This window comes from Diprion similis, chromosome 5, assembly GCF_021155765.1.
Source record: "Diprion similis isolate iyDipSimi1 chromosome 5, iyDipSimi1.1, whole genome shotgun sequence".
NCBI classification, from domain to species: Eukaryota; Metazoa; Arthropoda; class Insecta; order Hymenoptera; family Diprionidae; genus Diprion; species Diprion similis.
In genome coordinates, this window is record NC_060109.1 from 1,941,004 (window position 1) to 1,954,768 (window position 13,765).

The 13,765-nt window shown below is 39.8% G+C and overlaps 1 protein-coding gene across 1 annotated transcript in view; it reads right to left on the reverse strand.

The window, feature by feature from the left end:
* Window positions 1-3,197: 3,197 nt before the first annotated feature.
* The window catches only part of LOC124406272 (A disintegrin and metalloproteinase with thrombospondin motifs 7), a 55,720-nt gene continuing 45,152 nt past the window's right edge, over window positions 3,198-13,765 (reverse strand). The window contains exons 4-17 of the mRNA XM_046881627.1: window positions 11,959-12,193; window positions 8,782-9,101; window positions 7,901-8,175; window positions 7,665-7,811; window positions 7,442-7,592; window positions 7,279-7,368; window positions 6,879-7,194; window positions 6,668-6,795; window positions 6,292-6,539; window positions 6,096-6,213; window positions 5,488-5,750; window positions 4,886-5,397; window positions 4,563-4,736; window positions 3,198-4,268 (exon numbers count right to left, since the gene is read on the reverse strand). Of these exons, the coding sequence (XP_046737583.1) occupies window positions 4,120-4,268; window positions 4,563-4,736; window positions 4,886-5,397; window positions 5,488-5,750; window positions 6,096-6,213; window positions 6,292-6,539; window positions 6,668-6,795; window positions 6,879-7,194; window positions 7,279-7,368; window positions 7,442-7,592; window positions 7,665-7,811; window positions 7,901-8,175; window positions 8,782-9,101; window positions 11,959-12,193 (3,126 nt within the window). The 3' untranslated portion in view covers window positions 3,198-4,119. The remainder of the gene's footprint in view (window positions 4,269-4,562; window positions 4,737-4,885; window positions 5,398-5,487; window positions 5,751-6,095; window positions 6,214-6,291; window positions 6,540-6,667; window positions 6,796-6,878; window positions 7,195-7,278; window positions 7,369-7,441; window positions 7,593-7,664; window positions 7,812-7,900; window positions 8,176-8,781; window positions 9,102-11,958; window positions 12,194-13,765) is intronic.

Genomic DNA, 13,765 nt, shown 5'->3' on the forward strand with positions numbered 1-13,765 from the left:
AATAATTTTTCGAATTTTTCATCTCGGAACACTACAAGAGTCAAGAGAACGAAAAAAGCTGACCATGACGCACCCTTTTTTGTAGCCCCCACTTCACCACCCTGTAACTTTTTGTATTTCTGGCTATTTTTTTATATTCTTGAAACATCAATAAAGGTCTTGTAAAAAAACAGATCACAAAAATGTCTTTCATTTCTTTTTTACATCACTTATAAAAATGCGTCAAATTTATGCCTCTAGACCAGAATCCCCCCTTAAGTATGTATAAATTCACTTGCGCAACGTGCATGGGTATATACATATATTCATGAAATTTCGCTGGAGGCGGTGAGCTCGAATGATCAAAGTGGTTGACCATGCAATTGACAATGGGAAGCCAAAGCGGTAGCTCGTGTTCCGATTAATTTGAATAATGTGCTGCTGCCTAGTGAATCGGCGATATGCGAAACATGCAATATTTTGTCCTTAACCGGTATTGTGCACAAGTATTGTGGAATTACTGTGGCTTAACTGGGATTGTAAGGCGAAGAATTTTACTTAGACACAATCACCGGAAGGTGAACGCTATTTCGAAACTCTCGACAATTTGCGCGTACTTTGTATGCTCACTTGTTGCCCACGTCATGCTTCACTTTTGCAGGGTTCATGGTCGATGAATTTACTACTTCAATTTTAATTCAACAAGAACCGATTTACTCATTCTGAGTCACTTGATTCATTGCCACGCTGGATTAGGTTGGATTGGGTTGTATAACACTCAGTTTACTGTTTGCAATGGATACTTTCATCTCTCGAGACGTGTCAAATTTTATTGTTTATTCATGTGTATCGCAGAGACAGACAGATTGAGATTCTGGAAAATTTTGGTTCGATAATCGTCGTTTCAACGTGAAATGATTTATTCGTAAGAATTTATAAATTAAAATGAGAAACATTCGCATTCCAATCAACTGGAAATAATGGATTCGATCCTTATTGACGACATACCTTCGCAATGAAAAATTCAAACTCTGATTTGCGCAAAGTTACTAATTCAAATAGCGAATTCTTTGTTGGCCCACGTCTGCTAAAAAACAATAGTTTTCAAAAATTTTAACAATTAATTGACATATAATCTGACCCATGTAAGTTATTTTCTACAGATCATTAAACAGACATGACAGACATCAGAAGATCATAAGTCATTTCGTATTATTGCACGTTACAAGGTTGGTAAGATTACTATTCCTCGGATGAAAAATGGTTCGGTGAATAAATGAAAAAAAAAAGGTTGTTTAAAGTAAGCAGACATTCATCAGAATGAACTAATAATAGATTAACCGGCGTAAGAAAAAGGTTGGTGGTGTTACAATTAATTCGAATTCATGCATGTCAGTGACGAAATGTTTGCTATTAAATTTGTTTTTTTTTTTTATCACGAATTTAGAGTCTGGGTTCTAGATGTCAAATTTTGATTTCTTATACGTAATTAATAAATGAAAGAATAGGTTTATGAGATGAAATTTTGTTTTTGATTTGTTTTGGTAGAAGCCAGAACGATATTTCAGATTTTAAGAAAAATGACCTATTTCCTTAAACATTTATTGTAAACAAGAACCAAGCGAACTTCAGTTTCGCATTCAAATCATTTTTGTTGAAAAATAATAATCAATAATAAACTAAAAATATAAAAGAATTAATAAACAAAGTTTAAAAATAAACCTTTTTCGTACTTCTTTTATTTTTGCCCCGACGTTGTTGTATCAAACCCCAAACCCCCTGATAACGTTAATAACAATAAAGTCCATCACATCTTTGTGAAAATATTTTCTCTTTTCTTCTGAATAGGTAGCCACATTAGCAATCAACCAAAAACTTCAAGACTTATTTATCAATCTGAAAAAGACAGAAACAAACTTAATAAGTAATAAATAAACCTTTCGGTTATTATTCTATGTATAGAATCGAAATTTATTAATATTAATAGATACTAAAAAAAAAAAAATTCTTTTTCGTTTACCTGTATAATACAACGCGTAGTGAATTCAGTTTGAAAAAAACTTGCAAATGTACGTCACGATCAATTCGATACAATTAATTGGATTTGAACTAACAAATTGTGAAATATTTTGGCCTATTTCGATACGATTCAGTTTAGTAGTTGCTAGTCACTGACCAGTGGTGATTTTGACTTGCAAAAGAAACTTAGAGTGAATAATTTGCTGTTCATTCAGGCATACAATATTCATTTACAAAAATTCCCATGAATCAAAAATCACAATTCAAATCAAAAATTTATGGAACCAGAATGTGTTCAAATGGTACGAATCGTGAAACTGATTGATATACAGGCTGCAATCAGCTAAAGTGCTTCAGTTTCTCTTATAAATTAACATCAATGATCTTTTTATTAGTCACAGGTAATTCAGACTCCTAAGCTGTGTGAGGAGATGTTATCTTATGCAATGCCCGTGATCATTATTCTGGATTAAATTCGTATTTCATAGAAGTAAAAGTACGAATAAACGGATTATAAACGTGTCATTTTAGTATGAACTCCAAAATATGTTCAGATGACGCTTTTCAGCTAGATGTATAAAATCTAAATATCATTAGACAGTATGGATGCAACGACGTGCTCATTGCAATTAAAAATGTCTCAACTACGATTCGAAACAGCTATTCTTGCGACTTAATACACTGTTTCTTCCGTCTTATTTCGAGACACATTTTGAAATTGGTCTATCGATAAGTGCCAGTTTGTAACACAAACTTATACCCGAATGATTAAATGAACATTGCGTATGGTTCCTTTTTTACCGATGTTTGGTAACACATTTATACACTGAAGCGAATACCTTAACTACAGCTGACCAGAGCCATAGTAGTTTCACTTATAGAAGAAGCTTACCCTTATAGTTACCGACATTTGATAGCTAACCGGTGAAGCTAACCGAGTCGTGTTACCGACAGTAAAAAATATTGACTGATAATGGGAATGGTGGCATAATGACTCATTTATTCTACATGAGACTCAAATGCTATTTTCTCACAATCAGAATAGCAGAAACAGCAATGTATCATTGAGTCACTTGTAAATCAGTCTATCAGCTATTACGTATAAACTAAAATTAGTTGGTGGCAACACTGAAATTCACACACAGTGACATGTGAAAATTGTAGACCGAAATAAACCGCGATGATGTGTCAGCAACAAATTATTTTAATTAATTATTTATTCTCAGATTGTTGGTAGACACTTGGCATTGAGATTATATTTTAATGTCGATTATCACCCATAGTAGCATTTTCTTGATTTGATCAAGCTAACAAATACATTTTATTCGTAGAAATTATATTTCCTTAATGAAAAATCTATTATACTGATTATTGGTATTGGAATTAACGATTTTCGAGCAACACGAGAAAGAGAAAAACGAAATTCCCAATTTTCGAACCCAAACCTGCAATAAATGCTGAGAATCTAAGGGTTTTAAGTACTCACTCATTATTAGAGACCTTTGAGTATAATAATCAAGCCTTTGCTATCACTACGTGTTTGCAAATGAGTTTCGTGTCTCTTTATTCGACATTATATTTTTCCGCAACCAACACGAAACTCGGTACTTCATCTCTGTTTCAGACACATAATGGCAGAGCCAATAAAAAACTCACCTTTAATCCGCCAGAGTCTAACTTAAGGATATTTTCGAATCAAACTAAAGCTAAGACGTTAAATATATAAAGTTAAAACGTCACTTGGCCAAAAACTGCATGTATCTGTTGTACTAATTCGGCCATACGTAATAACCACGGCCGCTCTAATTGTCTTGATAAGACGTTACTTTTAAGAATAAGATAAATTGTACTCGAATGACACTGTCCAGACTACCAGCAACTCGAGATTTGAATCCGTCTTCTAGAAATGACGTCGTTCTAACAAAGAAGTACCCCGTCGAGGTTCTCCATCCAAATGCATTCACTCACTTTCACTTCGTCACATGAACAAGACAGAATTCGAATGTTTAATCTCGAAATTGGGTGGTTATGTTCTCTTCCACATCGTCTCTGGTCTCTTCGGGCGAAGAGAGAACCTCACAACCTCTGAATCTGACTGCAAAAGTTCCAGCTTCTCCTGGATTACTTTCGTGACAAATGACGTCGATTATGGCGTACGTGTCGTCGCCCCTGGGAGCAAGTTACGCAGCATGACTCCCGGAGTGGCGCAGATACGTTGCACATGTGGCTGTACTTGTCGCATGTCGTTGAGTCCAGAGTGTCTCTACAACCTGGAAGAGATTTAACGTTTTTCGTCACGTACGAGACAACGGTAAATCACTCGATTTGTTCTAGCAGTTGAATTTTATGTTAGTATACAAATACATATCGATCACAGATTATCATCAAAAGCTAGGGACATGCACTGAAACAATCGGAGTCCTCTTTAAAAAAAAAAAAAAAAATGGAAATCAATGTAGGATTCTTAGTACTACAATAACGCTGGGACGTTTAGAAATCTCTAATAGTAATAATGTATGATTCAAATAACTCGAGTAATATTTTAATACATCTAGACAACTCACTATGAACTGATGAGTCACACTGTCTCCTCATGTTGCACCTTCGAATGCCCAGTGGACGTCGCACTGGATTGCAATCCTTGGCCAACAAGTTCGTTACTCTATCGCGACATTCAACGTTGCGTCTTTTGACGCCGGTCCTGGAGGCGCAAGTAGCATTGCAGGATTTCCATTTCCCTGAAATGCAAATGACTGGGATGAGTAATAGGAATGACGATCAGGTCACGCTATACCGTAATATCAAGGCGTAAATTGAGTCCTGGCAAAAGGGTGAAGGTAGTTTAGACCGAAGCGTTACCACCCAATTTGGAGAACACTTATCTTACCAGTGACCCATTTCCCGATCCGACAATCCTCCACTGAAACCGGCTTCGCTAAGGGGTCGCAATCTCCGGAAGCAGGACAAGATACTTCCCGTGTACGTTTTCCATACTGACAGAGGCTCCACTCCGAGACGGTCCACTTCGCCTTAGCGTCGTACATCGAGCTGTCCGTGTTTCCGTCCACGACGTTGTCGAACTCCAAGATCTCCGGTTTCTCAGTAGTTAGACTGCTGATCACAGTTATTCCGTAGTTCTCGTTCGACGTTACGTTGTAGAAGGCGTTCTCTTTGCTGCTGGCGTAGACTATCAGCGGGATCTCTGAGGTCGTCTCGCACATTGGAAGCGCTGGACATGTATCAAGTTCCTCGGGACGGATCTCTCCGTTGCAATCGCTATCGGGCAGCGCAAGATCTGAACTCTCTTCGCCCTCGCCAGATGACACACACATCACCGACCTTTTGCGCACTCCAATTCCGCATGTCACTGTGCACATCTGCCACGGTCCGACCCACCATCTAAGAGAAAAGTGGCACTTTTTGTTCAAAATCAATGGCTCGTGAGAGATACCTAATTTATGGCAGTCGGGAATGGGTGAATTCTGTTACCTGGCAGGGCATGGTTTCTGGTTGCATTCTTTGGTGACCGGTTCCGGCTTGTTCGTATCTTTGCAAAAGTCCTCCCCCACAACGCCACTCTTGCTTTCGTGACAAAATGCTTTGGAAATTTGAAAACCGCCTCCACAAGTCACCGTACATAACGACCAGTCCGAGAATACCCAGGAATATTCTGGGGCACGGTCGGGCTCGGCTTTTGGAACCGTGTATTCATAACGTAGGCCAAAGTTGCGGTAATGACCTCTGCAAATTAACTAAAATAATAGCACCGCGTTATTGGAAAGGAGAAGTATAGAACAGGAGCTGGAAACGGAACCGGCGACGTAGACGGGTTCTGGAAAACACGAGGCGTAAGCGGTTCAAGTAACAAGGAAACCAGTTCAAACTACACAAGACATACTTTAACCTCCACTAAGGTCTGATATCGTGCATTTCGATCTATGAAAAGTCGATTTCGAAATACAAAACTACATGACACAAGACATTAGGAACTAAATGGTGGTCAACGACTTCATATTTTCCACCAATAGTTGAATTTAGATACCGTATCAAATATATACAAGAAACCAGTGACATGTTCGTTTGATTTTCAAACTTACGTAGACGACGATATCTTCTTTGATTGGTCCGGGAATTCGCACCTTCTCGCGTTCACGGTCACGTTCATAGAGAGCCGGAGTCCCCGCAACTTCGTATTCGCCAGCTAGGGTGATCTGCCTATGCAAAGGAACCTAAGCATCAGACTTTTAATCTTGAAACTCCAGGTTCGCGTCTGTTGCACAACAAATTACACACCGCTTTCCATTGAGAAAGTATTTGTCCGACTTGGGTACACCGATGCCGATGTAGTTCCTGTTGTTTCCAATCTCCTCGAGATTTATGTTCCTTGATCCGGCCGGAATGACGACCACTTCGTTGTATCCTGGACCTTCGTTTTTATCGTACTGCCCTGTGGTTGTCTTACACTGCGTTCCGTCACCGTGACACACTCCACAGCGATCCTCCGTCGCATCTGATTCCACAACCCAATCACATCCAACCTTCTGAAAATTGTATTTTTACTAAAACTCCACTTTTACCTCACCAGCATCAAATTATTTTTATTATCCAGTAGTCTTGCTGTCATAATTTGACCAAATTTGTTCATTCTTAGGCTTCTGACAATTGTTACCTTGCATATACCAGCAATGCACATATCTCTTGTTCCTACGTTACATGGCGTTCCATCTAGCGCAGATTCACCCCAAGGCACGATGACGCTCTCTTCGGTATCGGTACAGTACAGTTCACATGGTTCACCTGAAATTCAAGAATACATTGGTGAATTGTTACGTAACGGAAAATCTGAACGCATTTAATAATTCACTACGAAATAAGCTCACTCTGATCAAAATATGGCAGCCAAGTGTAATTCTTCCCTTTGTAAGGCTTGTCATTGTAAGCGGTACACTGGACACTTCTAAAGCTTGGCGCCCCTTCGGGACAAGGTTCTGTGTTGCAAATCTTGTATCGACGCCTCTCGCCGACGCAAAATTTACCGCCGTGAGCTGGCTCCGGGTGATCGCACTTTCTTTCAATGATTGATACACCTGCTCCACATGTTCTGGAACATGGTTCCCACTTGCCCCATTCTCCCCAGCCACCATCAATTGCACTGGGCATGTCGACGATCGGTACGCACTCCTGATTTTGACACCACTGTAAAATTGAAAAGTTTCTTTAGGTGTGAATTCACGGCAAGAAATATCGAAATAATGAAAGCCAAGCACTAGTAATATTGACCATGTGTTTGCCGCAGTGTGTCCCTGGTGCTGCGGGATGAAGCATTGATGTACAAATTCCATCCACAACGCACCACAGCTTGGAGCAAATCTAAAAATGAAGAATCAGAGTTGAAACACGCGCTCAGGTTGTATCTTCGCTATGCAAATTCGAGAAAACACACCTCTTGTAAAGGAGAACACACGGCTGCTTCACGCACACCGAACTGGAGTCTGCATTGATGTTCTGCGTTGTACATAGCACCTGGAGGGAGATCAGGATATGCGTAGTCGTTATCAGCAGGCTCGTCTTCGAGACATTGTCCTTTTCCTTGACTGAGATGGTATTTGACGTTATGACTGAGAGCTCACTGAAGTAAGGATGGTTAATCTAGTGTCCGAACTTACTCTAAGAAGTTAGTTATGTCCCTTCTGGAACACCTTGACCAAGCCACACCCACTGTGTCCACTTCAAATGATGGCGTCATCACATGTAAGGTGTTCCCGTCCCTCCTGCTACAACCTATCTTCTCTGTGTCATGGTACATTCCGAAACTAAAGAAGAGTATGCAAAGTTAGGGGAGAATAAATTCATACATCAGCAAAAAGTAAATGAAAATCGAATGTAAAAAAGGTTCACTCACTTGTGCCCCAACTCATGAGTGATCGTGTGTGCCAAGGTGATACCGTTATCTTCATTAACACTGCAGCTTCTATCCGGTTGACACATACCAGCAACGTGGGCAACACCTAACGTACTGCAAGGAGTGCTAGCCCTTGAACAAATATCTTCTCTGGTGACAAGAATGGCAACGTCATGGTGGTTAGGATGGGAATCATCGCCAGGATTCAACATCTGTTGCCATTTGCAAAAGTTGTAGAGGGTCTTGTCCGCGTTGACGGTGACGTTTAATCCTTGCTAAAGTTTTACATAAGAAATGTAATATAAATTGTGAGTGACTTTAAGGTGTTAGCAATTAAGATGAAACCCGAAAATCCGGCTGTAGCTGGTGTAATCTCATTTCACAGTTGGTAGGCAGAATAAGAAAAATGTTGGAAGCTAAGAAGGTACACGGCTTCTACTTTTGATTGATTTAGAAAGGAATGTATGTCGTTCGTTTTTTTTTATTAAAAAACTGCTTTTGACTGATTAATATTTTTTCTTATCTCTAAAATTCCAATTCTTCCGTCAATTCCGCAAATGTGAAGAAAAATGTTTGGAGTCCATCGAAAACTTTATAGAGAGGCAATTCCGACAATCTTCGATTAAAAAAACAAAAGACAAGTGATTACGAACAGGTCGATTACAATTATTTCCATATCTTGCGTTTACCAGGTTATTCTCTGAGATAAGGAAGACTTGATCAAATCTAGAAGACACGAGATAATATCTCCAATAGCACTATAATCACGCATATTACTAGAAGTAATCAATAGCTTGACGGCAAAGGTGGCTCAGTTGACAAAAGAGGCCTCATCAACGGGATTCCGTCGTTTTTCATTCGACGGGCAAATAAATGTTTACCTCGCCATCATCCTCTTCCATCAGGATAATCCTAACGACCACAACGTTAATGAAATTCCCGATAGTCGGGTCGAGGTAAAGGGATGAAACCATGTTCATGATCGTCAGCAAATACGTCTCGACATCTCCGTCCTGATGAAAGGCCATCATCGAGGTATCCGCGACAACCAAAGCCTCGACGTGTCGCGCTCGGCTTACAGACCTCTTGAAACGATGCCACTTCTTTGAGGGGTGGTACTTTCGCCGTCCTCGACCCTGAACTTGAACCAGACCGGGCTGCGTTTGCCATTCCAATCGTGTTTCCGTTAGTCGTCTTGGCTCTGCGAAGATCGTGGGTGAATGTTTGAATTGATCAGAGGTTTGTCAGTCAATTTGTCTCAAAATAGTTTTGAACTGATGGGGTATAAGGTCAAAGGTAAATTGTTAAAAGATGTTTATTACGGTTTGATGAGTGGAAGTCAAGGTAATAGGAGACCCAGGGATAGTCGGCACATAGTCATCATACTTTTTCGCCAATTTGTCCTTATACAGTGCGACGTGTCAACGAATTTGAGATTCATTAAATTTTTTGCAATCCTCTTTTTACATCTGTTCCAATTGTTTTCGATTGATCACTTACTGCAAACATGTGACAAGTTAGCAGCTTGAGCAGTGCTTAATAAAAACGTGCAATTGTCAATATTGGTACTAAGTCTTTCGATCAAAAATGAGGTCATCGAATATCTCAGAAGAATCTAGTTTTACAGTTACATGCGTGATATTCAATTGTTCGATAATAAAAGTGAGGAAGAAGCAGATTTCTAAAGAGTTTGCCAACTATAAGTTCCTGCAGCTCCAGCACTTTTTCTAATGGCCTCATCTGTAAGCCACAAGCTTTTCTGGCAAGAAGATTCATCTTGGTGTGATTTATTTTCAATTGGGTAGAAATAGACTTTGTATTTAGTTGCGATAGCACGTTAATGTCTGGCCACTTTCCAGACTATACAGTCGAACTCGTTACACTAGCGTGTCTCGGACCTTTATAATTGAGAGATCACAGGCGCCAGGATAATTTTCGGTATGTCAATTTGGCACTCCGGCCATACAACCACTTCTCCACTATGGCGGTCCGCTATTTACACAACGGATGGGATAGTGATTGAGATTCATTTTCAATTTTTCAAACACTCGGCACTCGGTTCAATAGCGCTGGTAGATTCTGGTTAATAATAACAATAATGGTATTGGAAATCGGAATAAATTAGAACTGGCGCTTGAGAATCGGATATATCGACGAACAATTTATTCTCTAGCCACTCTCTGTCTATTACAAAGTCTAGTCTTAGCTGACTTAAATGTGATAGAGTTACGAGTTTCTCATTCCAGTCACTCTATTCTTATACTCTTATAGCGACTGCGCGATAACAAAGAGATGCAATAGTGTAATATAAGATGTCAGATAAGCTATAGTGCGATCAACATTATATTATTATTGACATTTTTCATTTGAACTTTGAGTTTTATATATTCATACAACACTTGCTTGTGATAATTGGTCTCTGAGGTTGACAGAGTAGTTTATTGTTTTTATAAATATGCTATTCCTACAGAAAAAACTTTTGTTGTTTACAGACTGAGGTTAAAACTTACTGGTCCAGTTTGCATTTTACTTGGGAACTTATTTTTATAAATAAAAATTTACTCAAAGAACTTTAGATCCCTTTTCACAAGATTGATTTTAATATTAATATCTTGCGATCGTTACCATTCTTCTAACGTTAATAATTTTTTCACCAGACTGTACACCTGATTCAGGATCAGGAAAAATGATGTTTGCGAGAATAAGACAAACTGAAAGGTTACAGATCGAGGAATCTCGTAGCCTGAATGGGTCCGATCTTTTTTATTTTTGATCGGGTACTAAATTTAATAGCCATTAGGTAGAGGAACATAATGAAGTGCACCGCTAAATTTAACCGACGAATGGCAAATTATAACGAGGTATTCAACATAGGATAGTATTAATCACGCCTCGAGCAACAACGAGGGTGAATATAGGGATTCTGTTGAAGTCAAGTTATATATTTTACGCGCCTTACACTGACTATAAATCGTTGGCTAGAAACTGCGCTATTGGAGCCTCCTTCTGGCGTTGTCTGGTCCCCCAAATCTGCCTGCGTCTGATTTATGCAGATTGAGGGATGGCGCCGTTCACAATTAACATTTGATTTGTAGAAAGGCTCACTAGCGACCTTAAAATCACACCGGAATTACCGATTTCGAAGAGAATCTTCGCCATGGAGATCCAAGATCTGAAGTACAATTACACAGAAATGGGTTCAACCAATCTACATTACAAATCTAAAAAAAGTCAAACAATTGTAATATCACAACATCATGTACTGTAATACTCCATTATGCAAGTCAAGAATTTTGCGTATAATTGGCCAATTTTCCGCAGAAGGAAATTGACACAATTATATGTATTACATTTAAATATTTAACGAAGCAGATATAATTGGTATAGCTCTTACATTGAGTGTCAAAAAAACCAAGATGAATCTCATTTGTATGAAATTTTCATCGAAGATGTTTAAAACTCAGGGACATAATAATCGCGTATAAAGCTGAACGAAGAATGAAGCAGGAATAGAAGAAGAAGTTCTCGAAAATTGAGATCTCTCTGAATTTGAAAAATGTCGCCAATTCAGCCATTCGTGATTCTGACGCATCGGGAAGTCCAGCGATAAAGAGTTCGTGTTCTCTGAACCGAGAAACTCCAACGTACCAGTGAAACGGAATTTCAATTACTCAAGATTTCGCCCCGCGTCCTGAAATTGCCGAAGGAACTTCCACAAGCGGATCACATTGCCTGCATAATCTCGACTTGGCTCTGGCCGAAGCGAAGCAGGTTCGAGACTGTAAGATCCGCTCGTTGTTTTGCGCACAGTGTTCAACGAGATGTACAAAGAGTGTGACGGCTGTTAATCCGCCTCGAAGACGACGTCTTTGTACCACCTCATCCGAAGAGCGGCCGGCTGATTGCTATTGACTAACAAGAAACCCCGGACTGGCCGATCGGAGAATGGTCAGAAAGAGAAAGAGAGAAAAAGAAAAGAGAAGAGAAGGGAACTTGAGGAGCCGGTAGCGTCCAGGGGAAAGGAGGGAGCAATTACCGAGGCGTCTATTAGGTCTCACCGCGGGTGCCGCAGTTCTTTTCGTGTTTCTTCTTCCTTTTCTTCCTTCGCCTCTGGCCGGCTTTGGCGCCGACCTCCGAGGAGGCGGGGGCGGGATTTGAGCGTCGAAAGACAAGGTGAGGGCGACCCGACGCCGCCGTCGACGTTGTCGCGTGGGCCGAAGCCTCCCAACCTCCGGAGCCGACGGCGACTGGTTCCATCCAGAACTCCCCGTGGTCCCCGCGGAGAACGCCAGTCTGAAACACAACACCAGGGTTAGTCTCTTGTTACGGTCCGTGTGTTGCAAACGCGTTGTCCGATCGGACCCTGATCGACCTGTCATGATGCCGGCCAGACGCCACTTCGCAACTCGTATAGAATTACCTGGTGAACTGAGGAAGTTTTTTCTTCAAATTCAACGGCATTTGACTTCGGTTTATGATGAAGATTTTTCAGTCTTCATGCTCACTTAAGGTCAAGATTGGGTTTTTATGTTGACTGATATTTTATCTCGAGTATGGAACAGGTAGTGGCAAAGATGAAACCATGATAGGAGAATTAATCTTTACAGCTTAGGTTAGGCGCAGCCCTTTCTTACACTGATCCTTTCGTTTTTTGCAGTATTATAAACATATCAAAGCCTAGATATCCTGAACGTTACGATTTAATCACGATTTACAAGTCTTGTACGAATTTAGAGCTGTGTTCAGATTTCATTACTGATGAATTGCCTTGTAATGTCTCATAATTGTCAGCTCGAGAATATAATTGACAATATAAATTCAATCAGCGTTCTCTGCATCTTTAAGTTGTACTATTAATTAATGGTAAACTGGTCCGACAGAGCGTCGTTCTTAAAAGATTTCATTTGCACACTTTGGTCATCAACAATTTCTTCTCGTAACGGCTTCATATACTTCACAGGCATTATCCTCCCACAGATATCTCCACTAATCGCTATTCCTTTCTCGTAAACGCAATTAGCCCCACGTACTATTGTTATCAGCTGACGAAGGTAACGATTATGTAGGCACATAAGGCAAGTGTTTTCATCTGAGCAAGTAACAGTTAAAGAGATGATGAATAACGTGCATTTCAAATCTGCTGTCTCTGTTTATAAAGAAGATTTGTTGGATCACCAATTCAGGGCATGTGATATTGTCTTGCTTTAACTGACCTAGTCATTTCTTCAAAGTATACGATTTTGAGCTATAGTTGAGAGACATTCTAAAATTCTATGTCAAAATAAAAAGTAATGAAAAATTTATGACATGTCACAGAGCTATTTTCATGCAATTTTTCACCAGAAACATTAAATGAGAATTTAGATTCACATGCTCTGGATTAATAGTTCAGTGATGTACATCTCTCAAAGAGATTCCAGACTTTGTCAAATTCAGCATTATACATATTCTAGAATTCATCATTTTCTGTCCACAAGAATTCAATCAGTGCTAAAGATCTGCTATATAAATTGCGGATGAAATACTTCCTGCAGAAATTCATTAAGGATGATCTTCCGGAACATGATGCCCAACGAAGTTGAACTAGGATCAATGTAAACTACTATAATAGGGCCTATTTAGGGTTCCTTAAGCATGCTTAATTCTCAGAGTGTTAGGGCCACTAATTGTAAAGCTGACCTACAAGGGTTGGATAAAGGCTTTTTGGGGACATGCATCCTAACCAGGGCCTCACAAACAGAACGTCACGTGTCCCATCAGGCCCTTATTTATATGTATTTCCCTGACCGTCAATTAGGGGCCTTTTCTAGCCTCGTTGGAATTTTCGCATAGATAAGTAGACTCGGATAGCTCCTGGCCACCTTC